Here is a 14,861-nt window from a genome sequence, read left to right as displayed (position 1 = left end):
TTGCTTTAATTGCCAAAGAACTTGCAGAGCTCAATTAATGCCACTTAACTGGACACCGGGCTGAACACTGGCCGTTCCCAGTTTCGCAGACAAGAGTAATGAAGATGCTGAGTGGCAATGAGAAGCTCAAGGTTGTCCTTGGAGACTGATTTATTACGAATGGAATACAAAGCAGATTTGTATTAGTTGTTAACTAACATAGGTAATAGCATTACATGTAACTACTGTGACTGGAAACACCTGTGTCTCTGTTTCCACACTTACATAAGTAGCTTCTTTATTTGCTTTTGTCAGTTCACCTCAGTTCACTCTTCAAAGTGTGTAAAAATATCACTGTGGTTGTCTAATTGTTTTTCTTTTTTAGGAAGGGAGTAAAATAAAACAAAGATATGTTATGGCAAAGCAAGTATGTATAAAATACTGTAATGTTTTGTTGCAAACTAGCTACAATTCAAAAATAGAAACTTGATGTTTTGGCATCTTTAAATATTTGAAAAACATCCAGAATTACCATTTATTAAATTGTGAAACTATGAAGCTTTTAATTCTATTCACTCTTACTGGCAAGTTTCCTAAGAAGAAAACAATTCCATACAAAGCAAGAATGATTGTGATGATTGCATCTCCTAATCAGAGATTATCAGACTGCTCTCAGATTTCTTGAGTGTGGTTGAATTGCTTTGATATCTCTCCATTAGTCTTTGTCATTCACTCAGTACCTCATAGTAGAATAGTTTATAAAAATAATTTTTTTCTTCATAAGTAGCTATTTAAAAATTGTTTTCAGGTTTTGTTTTACACTTTTTTAGACTTGGGAACGTTCTTTGTTTTTCTTGGACAGAATTTGTCCAGATTCAGCATTCAGAGTAATGCAAATCTTAAAATATGAGTGGCATTGCAAGAGCGGCAAAGGCCAGAGGGACCAGAACATGTGAGGTTGTCTTGTCAGAGGTGTTGAGCTCTCCAAATTCTTTTTCAGTCTTGTAGAGTCCGTTTCCAAATCAAATCTTTGGATTTCCAAGATGGTATGTAAAATCCTCTGCTAAAATTGTCCTGTAAAATCAATAAAGTGGACAGTCAAGAAGTAGATAATCTTCTGCAAAACTGTTACCTGTCCACAAATGCTGACTCTTTTATTTCTGATGATAACCTGTGAAGTCATTAAAGGCAGCTGATGAGGTTGTTAATGGCGATGCACGCGTCAGCAGTCTTGTGAAAGATAGTATAGATAGGAGGGGTCAGCACAGACTAGCCAAAACGCCAGATTTTAGGTGTTTATGTCAAATGCGGTTTATGCTTTGACACACAAAGTTTTGGGATTGGGGATTTTTTTGCATTTCTTTTGTAACTGTGTTGAGACACAGTTCCTTTGTCCGGTTTATTTACATGCAGTTGTACTCAGATGTAAATCAGAATATCCTACAGCAAATGGAATTTATCTTTATTGTCTTGTATTCTCTTATTCCTTTTTTTTAAAAAAAAAGAGAAAGAAGGTTTTCATAGCATCTTCTCAATGAAAAAGCTTGAGCCGTCCTGTATATGAGAAGCTACAAAAGAGAAAGTCTTTGTCTTCTACAACACCTCACTCAAGGCTAAAACCTTGCAAATCGCAGATAAAATTTTCCTGTACTGCTGGTATTTAGGGAGATTTAAGTGCTGCTTTAGGCTTTGTGCACATTCTTACCCGGCTAGATGCACATTGCTGTGGCTGGAGAATAATTACATATGGCCATCATATTGCATCATAATTAAGCAATTAAAGTATGCTCGTGGCATTCTGTAGAGATTAATGACTGAACAGGAGCAGTTGCCACAGCTTATTACACAAGCTGGCTGTCAACCCTCTAGGTAAAGCTTCTGTCTTGTGGTGTTACTTCTGTCATAACTTGTTCTGATTCTAAGAAGTTGAAGGCAGGAATATTACACTCTGTCATAAAGGCCATTTTCTTCCAGATCTATTGTAGAATCAAATACCTTAACAACAGCTGCTACTGCTCCATACCAGGCCTCTCTGAAGAAGCAGTGCTCATCACTGGGTTTTTCCAGGGTTATAATATTGCGTATGGGAGTTGTTCATTTTAGCCACTATCTGAATTCATTAAAAAAAAAAGTAATAACACTTAATGCTTTAGCCTAGGGAAAGCAGCACTGGAGGATGTCTCTAGCAGGCAATTCTGAGAGTGTGTCTGACTGTATGTCCGAAGGTACAAAGGCTCAGTCTGCTACTCATTTATTAGAAATCTCTCTTGAAAATCCCCAGAAATGTCATTTATGACAGGTCTCAAAATATGGAAGAGAAAAAAAGTGAAGAGAGATGGACAGTCAGAGAAAAATCCATATGTTGATACCCATCAGCATGGTGGTCTGAAAAGTGTAGAAAATTGTTATTTTCTTCAAGGCAGATGGCTGCCTTAAGAAATACCAATCGAATTTTCCTTCCTTGTTTTGTTTTCTTACAAACAGCTACAGACTTACTGGCGGCAATTCGCAATTCACCATCAACCCGTCAACCGGACAAATCATCACCAGCGCTCTCCTCGATCGAGAGGCGAGAGAGAACTACACGTTGGTGGTGGTGGCGAGCGACGGGGGTTTCCCCAGGGCTCTCTCCAGTTCGGCCAGCGTGCTCGTCTCCGTCGCTGACGTGAATGACAACCCGCCCAAATTTCAGCACCATCCCTACGTCACCCACGTGCCGTCGCCTGCTACCTCAGGTAACCCAAGCAGCAGCAGCACTGGGGATACTGGTAATCGCCTAATGAATGAAACGCAAAGCTATGCCACAATAAATGTTTCCGAGATGTTCCTCTGAAGCTTTTTTCCCGAGTTTTATTACCTACGTGTTGCATGGGAATCAATAATGGCAAGGCTCCCTATGTCACCGGTAATTTAGCGGTTTTCTTTAGTTTGATCCTTCCATCCAAATTCAATTATTTTCCTGCAGTGATATAAGGAATCGTAAAATTATTAAGGTTGGAAACGACCTCTAAGATCATCTAGTCCAACTGTCAAAGCAGCGCTACCCTGACCACTAAACCATGTCCCAAAGTGCCACATCTAAACGTTTTTTGAACACCTCCAGGGATGTCAATTCCACTGCTTCCCTGGGCAGCCTGTTCCAATGCCTCACCACTCTTGCAGTAAAGAAATTTTTTCTGAAGAAGGCATAGTGTGAGAACACACTCAGATAAGTGATTAAATGGTTTTGCCAGGCTTAGGAAGGCAGCTCTGAAAGTCTCCTGTGTGTAGGTACTCTTTTTCCACCCTGAGCAATTCTTACAAAAGATTTTGTCAACCTCTTGCAAAAATGCAGTATATATATTAGATGTTAATTGTATTGCCATTCCTTGAGCCACGTGGTGAAGTAAAATAAAATAAAATCCAAGCAACAGCCTTCCTTTTGTGGAACCTACACCCAAATTAAAGTGATGTCACTTAATGCAGAAATTCGTTGCTCATTCAGTTTATGTCTAAACAAGCCTGATAAATGAATACATTAGAAATGGCTAAATACAAAATACCAATATTTTCTATTGCAGAATTGGCACTGCAAGAATTTACTCAAACGTTCTGCTATTTTGAGATTTCTTTTTTCCAAAGGTTTAAAATGGAGTAGTACTGGGAACTCTGCTATCTCAAAACAGTAAAAGGATTTGGTATGATCACTGTATTAGCACAGATTCACCAAGCTGCAGTCGGAGTGCTTGGCTGGGGAAGTCTGCAGCGACGCTGTGTGTTTTTGCATACGTGCACGTACATGGATATCTGGTGCCTACAGAGAGGTTTCCAAGACAAAGAGTTTACAAAACAAAATTTCCTTTAAAAGAACACACATGCAAAAAAAGGGGCTTATTTCCATGTTTTGGGGTTTTTTCTCTAAATTTTAAACACTTGCAAATAATCCTCCTTTTTATGGAAGAATGAATTTGTTTACATTTCGTCTCTGTTTCCAGAACAGCATTATGAAATTATTTTATTCCTGCATTGGTGAATCCTTGTGTATTCTGACTAAGGCACAGTGCCTTTGTGTGGCTCTTGTTTGGGTCTTTCTTTAAATGTGTTTGTGAGGAGTACACATAGGTTTAACTGATGTTTTCTGGCAATACCTTTTGGGATGCTTTTTGTATGAAACCCATCACAGCTAGAAACATCTAGAAAGCCCAAGCCATGTTTACTCTGTTTTTAACATAGCAAAAACCTAAGGATGCATGCACTCTTTTTTATTTGCATCTTCCTCAGTTGATAGTTCACTTCAGTTTAAAAGGAAATATTAATATCTTTTCACATTATTTTGAAAGGCTGTTGACAATGATGTTACTAGCAGGCATGGTGTCCATTAAAAAAACCCACACAACTTCACTGCAGTCCAAAGTAGCATTTGAAATTACTTTTTAAAAAAATAATGAAGAAACCTCCATAATTTGATCAAGACTTCTGTTTTTAGTGCATTGATGGAATATGTAGTGCACATTTTGAAAAAAAAAAGTAATTTCCTGATATTTTTAGTCAAGTTTGAAAGGGGTAGCTAGTAATAGTAATAATTAATAATATAATTTGCTTAACTGAAGCAAAAATCTTTTTTTTTTTTACCCTGTCCCATTTCTCACAAGGGTTGATGAATACTTTCCTTGTCTAAATATCCGTCCCCTTGGAGTACAAATCATTGCACATGACCAAGCGTGACATGAAGTATAGTTTTAAGGGGACACTGTCAAAGTCATTCCTGCCTGTAAATGATTTTGCCTCAAGAGATTGCAAACAACATGATTTTTATACAGAAGTGGCTATTTTCTAAATTTCAGTACCAGTAAAACATCAACAGAGAGTTCTATAAATTGGTTGGACAGTGTCAAATTTGAAAGACATGCCGTGCATTAGATCTGTGAAGTTCAGTGCAAAAGAACACCTTGGATTGTCCTTGCAGATGGGCAAATGCAGAGTTTACTGTAAGCGGTGCCCCAATGGTTGAGCTCATTATGAAGCATAAATTCAGGAAAAAAAAATAAAAAAAAGGGAGCTCATTTTCAGAGCGGTGTAAGGAAGGGCGTTGTGCTACAGGGCATGCTTCCAAGTGAAAAGCTGCCATCACACTTCTCGCAGTCAGTGTATTAGGGACTAACCTTGTTCTCCTTTTCAGGCTCATTCGTGTTTGCTGTGACTGTCACGGATGCGGATGCCGGCTCTAACGCTGAGCTCCATTATTCCCTTGTGGGGAAAAACGCCGAGAAATTCCACATCGATCCAGCCAGGGGGGCAATCCTGGCTGCCAAGCCGCTGGCGGGAGAATCTGAAGTCACCATTTCTGTTCACGTGAGAGACGGCGGCCGGTACCCCAAGACAGACTCTACAACCGTCACCGTGAGGTTTGTGAACAGAGAGGAATTTCCTCGTGTTCAGGCAGACCAGGAGACCTTCACGTTTCCTGAAAACCAAGCAGTCGGAACGCTTGTCACCACCGTCTCCGGATCTTCAGCCAGAGGAGGTTCCTTGTCTTACTACATCGCCAGTGGTAACCTGGGCAGCACCTTCCTCGTGGACCAGGTGACAGGCCAGCTTTCTGTCGATCGGGCTTTAGATTTCGAAGCCATACAGAAATACGTGGTTTGGATCGAGGCCAGAGATACGGGCTTTCCTCCTTTTTCCTCATATAAGAAACTGGAAGTCACGGTGGTGGACGTCAACGATAACGCGCCGGAGTTTGAGCAAGATCCCTTCATTGCAGAAATAGCAGAGAACTTGTCCCCACGGAAGATACTGACGGTGACTGCTGTCGACAGGGACAGCGGTGTAAATGGACAGCTAAATTATGAAATAATTGAGGGCAATACGGACAATAGTTTCAGTATCAATCGAGCCACTGGTGAGATCAGAAGTGTCAGGCCCTTGGACAGGGAGAAATTGTCTCGATACACGCTAACCATAAAAGCTTCGGATAAAGGCACCCCGCTCCAGAGCACGACTGTCAAAGTCATCATTCATATTCTAGACGAAAATGACAACGCTCCGAGGTTCTCCCAGATATTCAGTGCTTCCGTGCCTGAAAATGCACCTCTGGGTTTTACGGTAACCCGAGTCACGACGTCGGATGAAGACATTGGGGTGAACGCAGTCAGCAGGTACTCCATACGGGATACGAGTCTCCCGTTTACCATAAATCCCAGCACAGGGGACATCACCATCAGCAGACCGCTAAACCGGGAGGACACGGACCGCTACAGGATCAGGGTCTCTGCACACGACTCCGGGTGGACGGTGAGCACAGATGTCACCGTATTTGTCACGGATGTCAATGACAACGCCCCACGATTTACCAAGCCGTCCTATTACCTGGACTGTCCCGAGCTTCCTGGGATAGGGTTGAAGGTCACCCAGGTTTCAGCCACAGATCCCGATGAAGGGTTGAACGGCCAAGTCTTCTACTTCATAAAATCCCAGTCTGAATTCTTCCGAATTAATGCAACCACGGGGGAAATTTTCAACAAGCAGTATTTAAGGTACCAAAACTCCAGCGGTTCAAGCAACGTCAACATTAATAGGCACAGCTTCATCGTTACTTCTTCAGACCGAGGTAGTCCTCCGCTAATGAGCGAGACGACTGTCACCATCAACATAGTAGACAGCAATGACAACACACCACTGTTCCTCGCTCCTAAATATTTCACTCCTGTGACTAAGAACGTGAGGGTTGGCACAAACTTAATTAAAGTGACTGCAGTGGATGACAAAGACTTTGGCTTGAATTCTGAAGTGGAGTACTTGATCTCTGATGAAAGCAAAACTAATAAATTCAGACTGGACAGGAACACAGGCTGGATTTCTGTGTCATCTTCACTAATGGCCGATCTGAACAAAAACTTTCTGTTTAAAGTGAAAGCAAAGGATAAAGGTAATCCTCCTCTCTCGTCCGAGGTAGCTGTTGAAATCGTAGTAACAGAGGAGAATTACCATACACCTGAGTTTTCTCAAAGCCGTATGAGCATCACTATCCCGGAGAGCCACTCTGTTGGAACAGTGGTCAGGACAGTTTCAGCCCGAGATAGAGATGCAGCTATGAATGGGTTAATCAGATACAATATTTCCTCAGGAAATGAGGCTGGTGTCTTTGCTATCAATACAACTACTGGTACCCTGACACTAGCTAAAGCACTTGATTTTGAGTTACGTCAAAAACATGAACTGGTAGTTACTGCCACAGATGGAGGGTGGATGTCCCGAACGGGCTACTGCAGCGTCACTGTTAACGTCGTTGACGTGAACGATAATTCTCCAGCGTTCAACCCTGAGGACTACTTCCCCACTGTGTTAGAAAATGCCCCCAGTGGAACTACCGTTATTCGTTTAAACGCCACTGATGCCGATTCTGGCCCTAACGCTGTGATTGCATACGCTATCCAGTCCTCGGATAGTGATCTCTTTGTCATTGACCCCAATACAGGAACAATCACCACCCAGGGATTTTTAGATTATGAAACAAAACAGAGTTATCATTTGACAGTAAAGGCTTTTAATGTTCCAGATGAAGAGAGGTGCAGCTTTGCTAACGTCAACATCCAGTTAGAAGGGACAAATGAGTATGTGCCCCGTTTTGTGTCCAAGCTCTATTATTTTGAGGTTTCTGAGGCAGCCTCCAAAGGTACTGTTGTAGGTGAAGTTTTTGCAAGTGATCGTGATATGGGAACTGATGGAGAAGTCCACTACCTTATCTTTGGCAACAGCAGAAAGAAAGGCTTCCAGATGGATGAGAAAAGCGGCCAGATCTATGTTTCAGGACCTCTCGACAGAGAAAAAGAAGAGCGAATCTCTTTGAGAGTCCTCGCTAAAAATTTGGGCAGCATTCGTGGTGCGGATATAGATGAAGTAACTGTTAATATCACTATACTGGATGCCAACGATCCTCCCGTTTTTACCTTGGCAACCTACAATATACGAATCAGCGAGGGTGTTCCTCCAGGCACCCATGTCACGTTCGTGAGTGCCTTTGATTCGGATTCTGTCCCTAGCTGGAGCAGGTTTTCCTATTTCATTGGGTCCGGCAATGACAAGAGCACATTTTCCATCAACCCGCAGACAGGACAGGTGACGGTCACTGCAGAGCTGGATCGAGAAACGTTGCCTGTGTACAACCTGTCTGTGTTGGCCATTGATTCGGGAACACCGTCTGCTACGGGAAGTGCCTCCTTACTGGTAACTTTGGAAGATATCAACGACAACGGCCCCACCTTGTCCACCAGCCAAGGAGAAGTCATGGAGAATAGCCGTGCGGGAACTCTTGTGATGACACTTCAATCTTCAGATCCAGATCTCCCTCCAAACCAAGGTCCCTTTACGTATTACTTGCTCAGCACTGGCCCCGCAACCAGCTACTTCAGCCTCAGCACCGCTGGCGTGCTGACGACAACGAGAGAGATCGACAGGGAGCAAATCAGCGATTTCTACCTGTCGGTGATTACAAGGGACTCTGGTGTTCCTCAGATGTCTTCCACAGGAACTGTGCAGATCAAGGTAATAGACCAAAACGACAACCCATCTCAGCCCAGAACGGTGGAAATCTTTGTTCACTATTATGGCAACCTCTTCCCAGGTGGAATTTTGGGCAACGTAAAACCACAGGACCCAGACGTGCTAGACAGCTTCCAGTGCTCCCTCACGTCGGGTGTCACCAGCCTCTTCAGCATTCCTGGGGGTACCTGCGAGCTGCACTCTCAGGCGAGGTCCACAGATGGCACGTTTGACCTGGCCGTCCTCAGCAACGACGGGCTGCACGGTGCCGTCACCAGCAGCGTCCGGATTTTCTTCTCGGGCTTCAGCAACGCCACCATTGACAACAGCATCCTCCTCCGCCTGAGCGCCCACGGCGTGCGGGATTTCCTGACGAACCACTACCTCCACTTCTTGCGCATCGCCAGCTCACAGCTGACGGGGCTGGGCACCGCCATCCAGCTCTACGGGCTCTATGAGGAGAGCAACCACACCTTCCTGATGGCGGCCATCAAACGTGGTAACAACCAGTACGTGAATCCCAGCGGCGTGGCCACCTTCTTCGAGAGCATCAAAGACGTCCTCTTCCGCCAGAGCGGGGTGCGAGTCGAGGCCGTGGACCACGACTGGTGCCTGCAGAACCCTTGCCAGAACGGAGGGAGCTGCCTGAGGAGGCTGGCGGTGAGCCCGGCTCTCAAGAGCCATGAGAGCGTCCCTGTCATCATCATGGCCAATGAGCCTCTCCGACCCTTTGTGTGCAGGTGCATGCCGGGCTACGCCGGCAGCCTGTGCGAGACGGACATCGACGAATGCCTCCCTTCCCCTTGCCACAATGACGGGACTTGCCACAACTTGGTGGGGGGCTTCTCCTGCAGCTGCCCAGAGGGCTTCACGGGCATGGCCTGTGAGAGGGATGTCAACGAGTGCCTCTCCAACCCCTGCAAAAACGGCGCCGCCTGCCAGAACTTCCCAGGAAGCTTCAACTGCGTTTGTAAAACCGGGTATACAGGTATGCTTGTTTACTTCTCTGTATCTCTATATCCTATGAGATGGAGATGGGGAGAGGATGGAAACATGACTTTTTGTAGCACAAAATTGTCTGGATCAGAAATGCGACGCACTTTTTTGCACCCGCGATAGGTGAAGAGATTGTGCAAAATGAGGTATTGGTAGTTAGGAAAACTTAAAAGGCCAGGTGCCCACAGCGTTACTTTAATTTAACCTCAGGCAGATCTTGCTTACCTGATTCGCATTAGAACAGAAAGATTTTTACAAGAGCAATTTAAATTTTTTAAATATGAAGAAACCATTTCCAATGATTAAGTATGATTTTTCTGTTCTTGCCATGCATATATTCTGCTAGGAGTGTGCCAAGTGAAAAAATTGGCCTCTGCTCCATATTGCTTACAGTTATACAGGACAGGAAACAGAATTCGGGCAAAATCAGCAAGTGTGTATGTTTCATGTTTTGTCCCCTCAGATAAATGTCTGCACTACTGCCACCAAAACTCGTTTTAAACCACTGGAGTGATCGAGGGGTAATTTTTCCTGTTTTTTTTTTTTGTTGTTTTGGTAAACTGGATTAGTACAATAGATGAAATACACTCCGTTGCAAAGGAGAAGGATAATTACTTTCAAAACAGAGGTTTAACTACCTCATTTAAAGCCCAGCTACTGCAGTGGGTACATATTCAGTGTGAAAGGTCTGTTGCTGTAAAGGACATTGTTGTGATCTTCTGTGTGAACCTCACAAACCTACTACTGAGCCTCAGGTCAGGAGCGCTTATTCCTATTTGACACACAATTCTAATTAAGTTACCAATCCAGGATTTTATTTCACATACATCAAATCATTTTGCCAGGAGCACAGCAAAAAAAATTCTAGGACACCTATTCCCTATAATCCTTTAGGTCATTAGCACCAGAGATTCCAGGGACATACGTTTGCTGTTGCAACAACGCAAAACACTTCATTAACTCGAGCAGCGCATGATAGTCTGTGCCTCTAGCCTGTATTCTGAATCATTGAAGAGACGTCCAGCTAATTTTTTCTGGTATTAAGGCTCATGTCTTAGTGTTCAGCTCTTCTGTCAGCTAAAAATAAAGCTCTACATGTGACAAGCTCGAATGAAGAAGAGCGTTTTAACTAAGGAAATGTGATGAGAGACTGTTACAGTTTGAAGTATGGCATTTCTTTCACGCTATGAATTAAATGTGGCATCTGATATGAGCTTTCTTAACCTCCTTGTCAACACAAATAACTTTAAAGTAGACTACCACTGAGGCAGACGTTTCTATTTGGGAATCAGATCTTTCTAAATTGGTTGGCCGTTGCAGAATCAAGAATTATTTATATGTCTGGAGATGAATTGATCAAGACAGAAAACAAATGGCACCGAAGTATGTAATTGAAGACCAAAATATCTTTGGAGTTGAATGTCAGCAGAGCTTATTAGATAAGATCACAATTAATATTCAGTGTGTTCAGACATTTTGTGTCTGCAAAAGCGTATTTGAAATTCTGCAAATTTAATATTCAGTGGGTTCTGCAAACAAATGTCAGGATACAGATTGTTTGAGCATGCTTGACATAGAGACTATTATGTCGTTTTTATACTGCCAACAGAAAAAGAACACAGCTGCTTGGGCATTTAATCCTGATTCATATATGATTAAAGATAGCTGTAGTGAATGTAAAAAAATAAAGTCTGAAACTGTTTATTTAAGAATATAAGCTTTGGATGCCTCAGTGAGAAAAGAGAGACAACGAAAACAGTGGATTTCTAATTCAGTTTACCATATACATATCTTTACTGCTTCTCTTGGAATTAAAATACGGCCTCATAATTGAATTTGTGTGCTTAGTAAAAAAATATTTACACAGTGCTGAGTACAAGTAGAAATCAGTATTTTCTGAGACAGATTCTCTGTTCACCATAAATTAGAGTACATGGGCTGTAGATCTTTATAATGGCCTACCTGAAAACTGAGAGTCTTGCTTTCCCTTGATTTATTACGTTTTGTCAGCTGCATTTCACTCCATCATACTGCGAAGGTAACGCGGTCCTTTTCGCTGAATCGGATTATAAAGACTGATTACCTCACAGCAACATCGTTAGGGCTTAAACAGTCTTTTATAATTACATCTCTTAATGATGATCAGGTTTTGGTTTTAAAATAATCACTTTTGGGAGGGAATACGCTTTGTGATTTACAGTAGTCATCTGCCCTTCCTTTGAACCCTTCCTTTCCTGTTTTCCAGGATTCATTAAGACGGAGGAATGTAGGTTTGTAAAATTGTTTCAAATGCAGAGATGAAAATATGAGAACAGCCGCTTTGAAAGATGGACACAGAGAACCACAAAAACTAAAACTCTCGCATCAGCTGAAATCTAACCCAAGAGCAGTCAGCTCGTATCTGTTTCTGTTATATTTTTCAATTAAAAAAACCCCAAACAAACTAAAAACCCAAACCTTTCAGGAAGTTAGTTTTTTTGCGTAAGCCCCTGCACATGATATCAGCAGCTTGAGGTGCTGAATGATAAATGCTGAATGCTCTCTGTTATCAGTTTTCCAGCATTGTCCTGATTTTCATGGAGATCTTCAGAAAAAGATGTGTCTGACACAAAAATTAATACCCCAAATCATTCAGTATTTTGCAGTCAACCGACTGCAACATTCACTGAACTGGAGCGTTAGTGGGGTGGTTCTGCTTTGGAGTCTCCTTTGCTCCCAAAACGTTGGCTGAGATTTTTTACAATAGATTTATTCCCCTCTCTGGATTTGATGCCCTGAAGTGCTAATCAAACATGTATAGATTATCCTTGTACTGTCTAAATGAAACTATTCCCCACCTGACAAGTATATAGTAGTCCAAGTGTGTGAAAATGCTTCTTGAAAACTGACTTGCCCAAGCCGTAAAAAACCCCATGCATCTCTTAACTTTTCAAGGTGTGATACTTGGTGGGATAAAGGTCCATCAGAACTTTAGTCTTAAATTCGTGTTATAAAACGTAGGTCAGCAGACCATTGTGGAAAATAATCTCTGAAAACCAAAACTGCTACTCTTTTATGAGGTTAAGGTCACTGGCATTATCTTTCTGGAAAGTAGTAAAACTGAGCGCTTGGGTTCAGGTGAGGATGCTTTTAGGCATAGTGGCAAAAAAATGCTTATCCCCTGCAATCCAAGAATGTTCCTTGAGTGATTTGGTTTATCTGCGCAAGAGAAAATTTCAAAATAGCTAATACTTGTGTGAATTCTCCAGTCAAGGAAAAGAGTCCTCTAAAACTGTTATTTTTTCCCTCCGCAGGATAGAGTATCTAAATATAAGCATAGTATCTTAGGCAGACTGGCAGAAATGATGGGTTTGCAAGCTACGTCTTGTTTTTCAAGTCTTAAGTCTTTAGTACACACCTTATCGTGTCTGTAACCCATGAAACTGCTAGATCATCTACCGGCAGACAAATCTCCCTTCTTATGGTAGTTATGGGACATTAAATTATACCGCTTACCTACCTATTTATATATTTATCAGTTTCTAGTTTATAACTCTCATCATCTGTTCATCAGGTTCTTCAAATGATCTTCCTTTGCCAAAGTAATTCATTTTGAATCCTTGTACGGGTCAACCATAGTGATAAACTAGAATCATATTCCCCACTTAGACTTTCCTCCTGCCGTTATGTGGCTGAAGGACTCTTGCTTTCTAGGACAAGCATGCTTAACTTGCATTTATAGAGGAAAAATGAGCTTCATAGACATCTTTTTGTTGGATTGTTATTCCAAATATAAATAGATAACATTTTTTCCCAGGACTTTAGCACTTCAGTGAATGACAAAGAAGAGCCAAAATTTCTTCTGCATTTTAAATAAATATTAGTTTTAATAGCTCCGATGAATTGTTAAATCAGAGTATTTATCTCCTCCTGTGTCAAAACAGTTGGAACAAATGCAAACACACTTTTATTAGTTTCAGGAATTATTCAAACAATTGTTAAATGTTAAGAAGATGTTGCTATTCACTGGTTAAAATATGTGCAGCTGAAATAAACATCCATATTCTGTTACTGACTCAGCAAATATGACAGCTTTAATGTTAGCTGAGAAAAAGCGGAGTTATGTAGTTATTGAGTTGCAACAAAACTGAGTAAGCCTTATTAGCTACACTTGATTTTTGTATAAACTAGGAAACATCACTGAGCTATTTTGAGCATTTCTGCCTCGCTCCTGCTACATGTTCTCCTTGGTAAGTCAAAGATCTGTACTATGTTCCATAATTTTAAAATAAAGAAAACAGCAAAACCTAACATAAAAAGTTAGCTCATCCTTAAGTCATGCCCATTAGAGAATAAAATATAAATAAATACCCCCAAAGCGTAATTAGTTTCAGACACTGGAAATGTTTCCTGGATTTATGGTGAAGCTGCAGGTTGCGTACGAACCACAGGAATCCTCCGTTTCCATCCCACTTGCAGTCACACATGGAGGGCTGCTGCTCGCACAGAAGAACTACCTGAAAACCTCTTTATGTTAAACAGAAAAGTAAAGAGGGAAGAAGAAAAAGAAGACGTTTTCTTCTCAACTAGGTGGCTGAAACTGTGAATTTCTGAAAAAAATAGCAGAGTTGGTAATGCACAGTCCTGATTTTCTGCGGTTTTAGGGACCAGCAATCCCCAAGGACTGCGTATGGGGCCTTGGTGCCATGTGAGAGGTAGGAACATATGCGATGTGTAAGAACGGACACCCTCTATGCAAGTTCATGGCGTGAGGAAGAAAATAATTCATTATTGGTGCAATAAGAAGCATTAAGGCAGTCTTAGCTTCTGCTGTGCGTATATATATATGCCGGCCTAGGTGAAGCTCAAGGAGAGGGCTGGAGGAGCGAGACTGACCTTGCCAGGCTTTTTTTTCAGATAAAAACAAGGGACAAACAGGACCGTACTTGCACATTTTGGCTGAACGGGCAGCGAAGGCTGGTACCTCTGGCAGAAGGACGAGTGGGTTGTAGTGGAAGTGTTGTTAAACCCATAAAAGCTCAGCAATCAAAAACGTAGAATTTAAGACCAATACTTTGGTAGTTAACATTTCCATATGAAGAACGTTTTAGTTTTGTACAAAGAATCCCCTTGTCAGTGTTCCACATCTGTTAAAATCTTCACTTTTTCTCTTGGTTCCCTTCCTTGTTGAAATGAATTATATGATTTCAGTTTATTCTCTGGTGAATAATATTTACCACATGTGACAAGGTCTGCTTAGACAAGGACTGTATCCAGGGTACCTAGTTTTAGCTCTGGAGGACTGTGCTCCCTGTGAGTCAGGAAAGACATTATAATAGACAAGGAAAAATAAGAAAAAACATTATGTACAATAGCAGCCTGTGTTC

At 41.8% G+C, this 14,861-nt stretch overlaps 1 protein-coding gene across 1 annotated transcript in view; it reads left to right on the top strand.

Annotated features, from left to right (window-relative positions):
* The window catches only part of LOC104280474 (protocadherin Fat 4-like), a 60,325-nt gene that overhangs the window by 24,693 nt on the left and 20,771 nt on the right, over nucleotides 1–14,861 (top strand). Inside the window, 2 exon segments of the mRNA XM_009878135.1 lie at nucleotides 2,464–2,714; nucleotides 5,138–9,487. Of these exon segments, the coding sequence (XP_009876437.1) occupies nucleotides 2,464–2,714; nucleotides 5,138–9,487 (4,601 nt within the window).

The sequence above is a fragment of the Apaloderma vittatum genome, unplaced genomic scaffold (genome assembly GCF_000703405.1).
Source record: "Apaloderma vittatum isolate BGI_N311 unplaced genomic scaffold, ASM70340v1 scaffold17501, whole genome shotgun sequence".
NCBI lineage: Eukaryota > Metazoa > Chordata > Aves > Trogoniformes > Trogonidae > Apaloderma > Apaloderma vittatum.
Note: the sequence above shows the minus strand (reverse complement) of the source record. Positions and strands in the feature narration are given on the sequence as shown.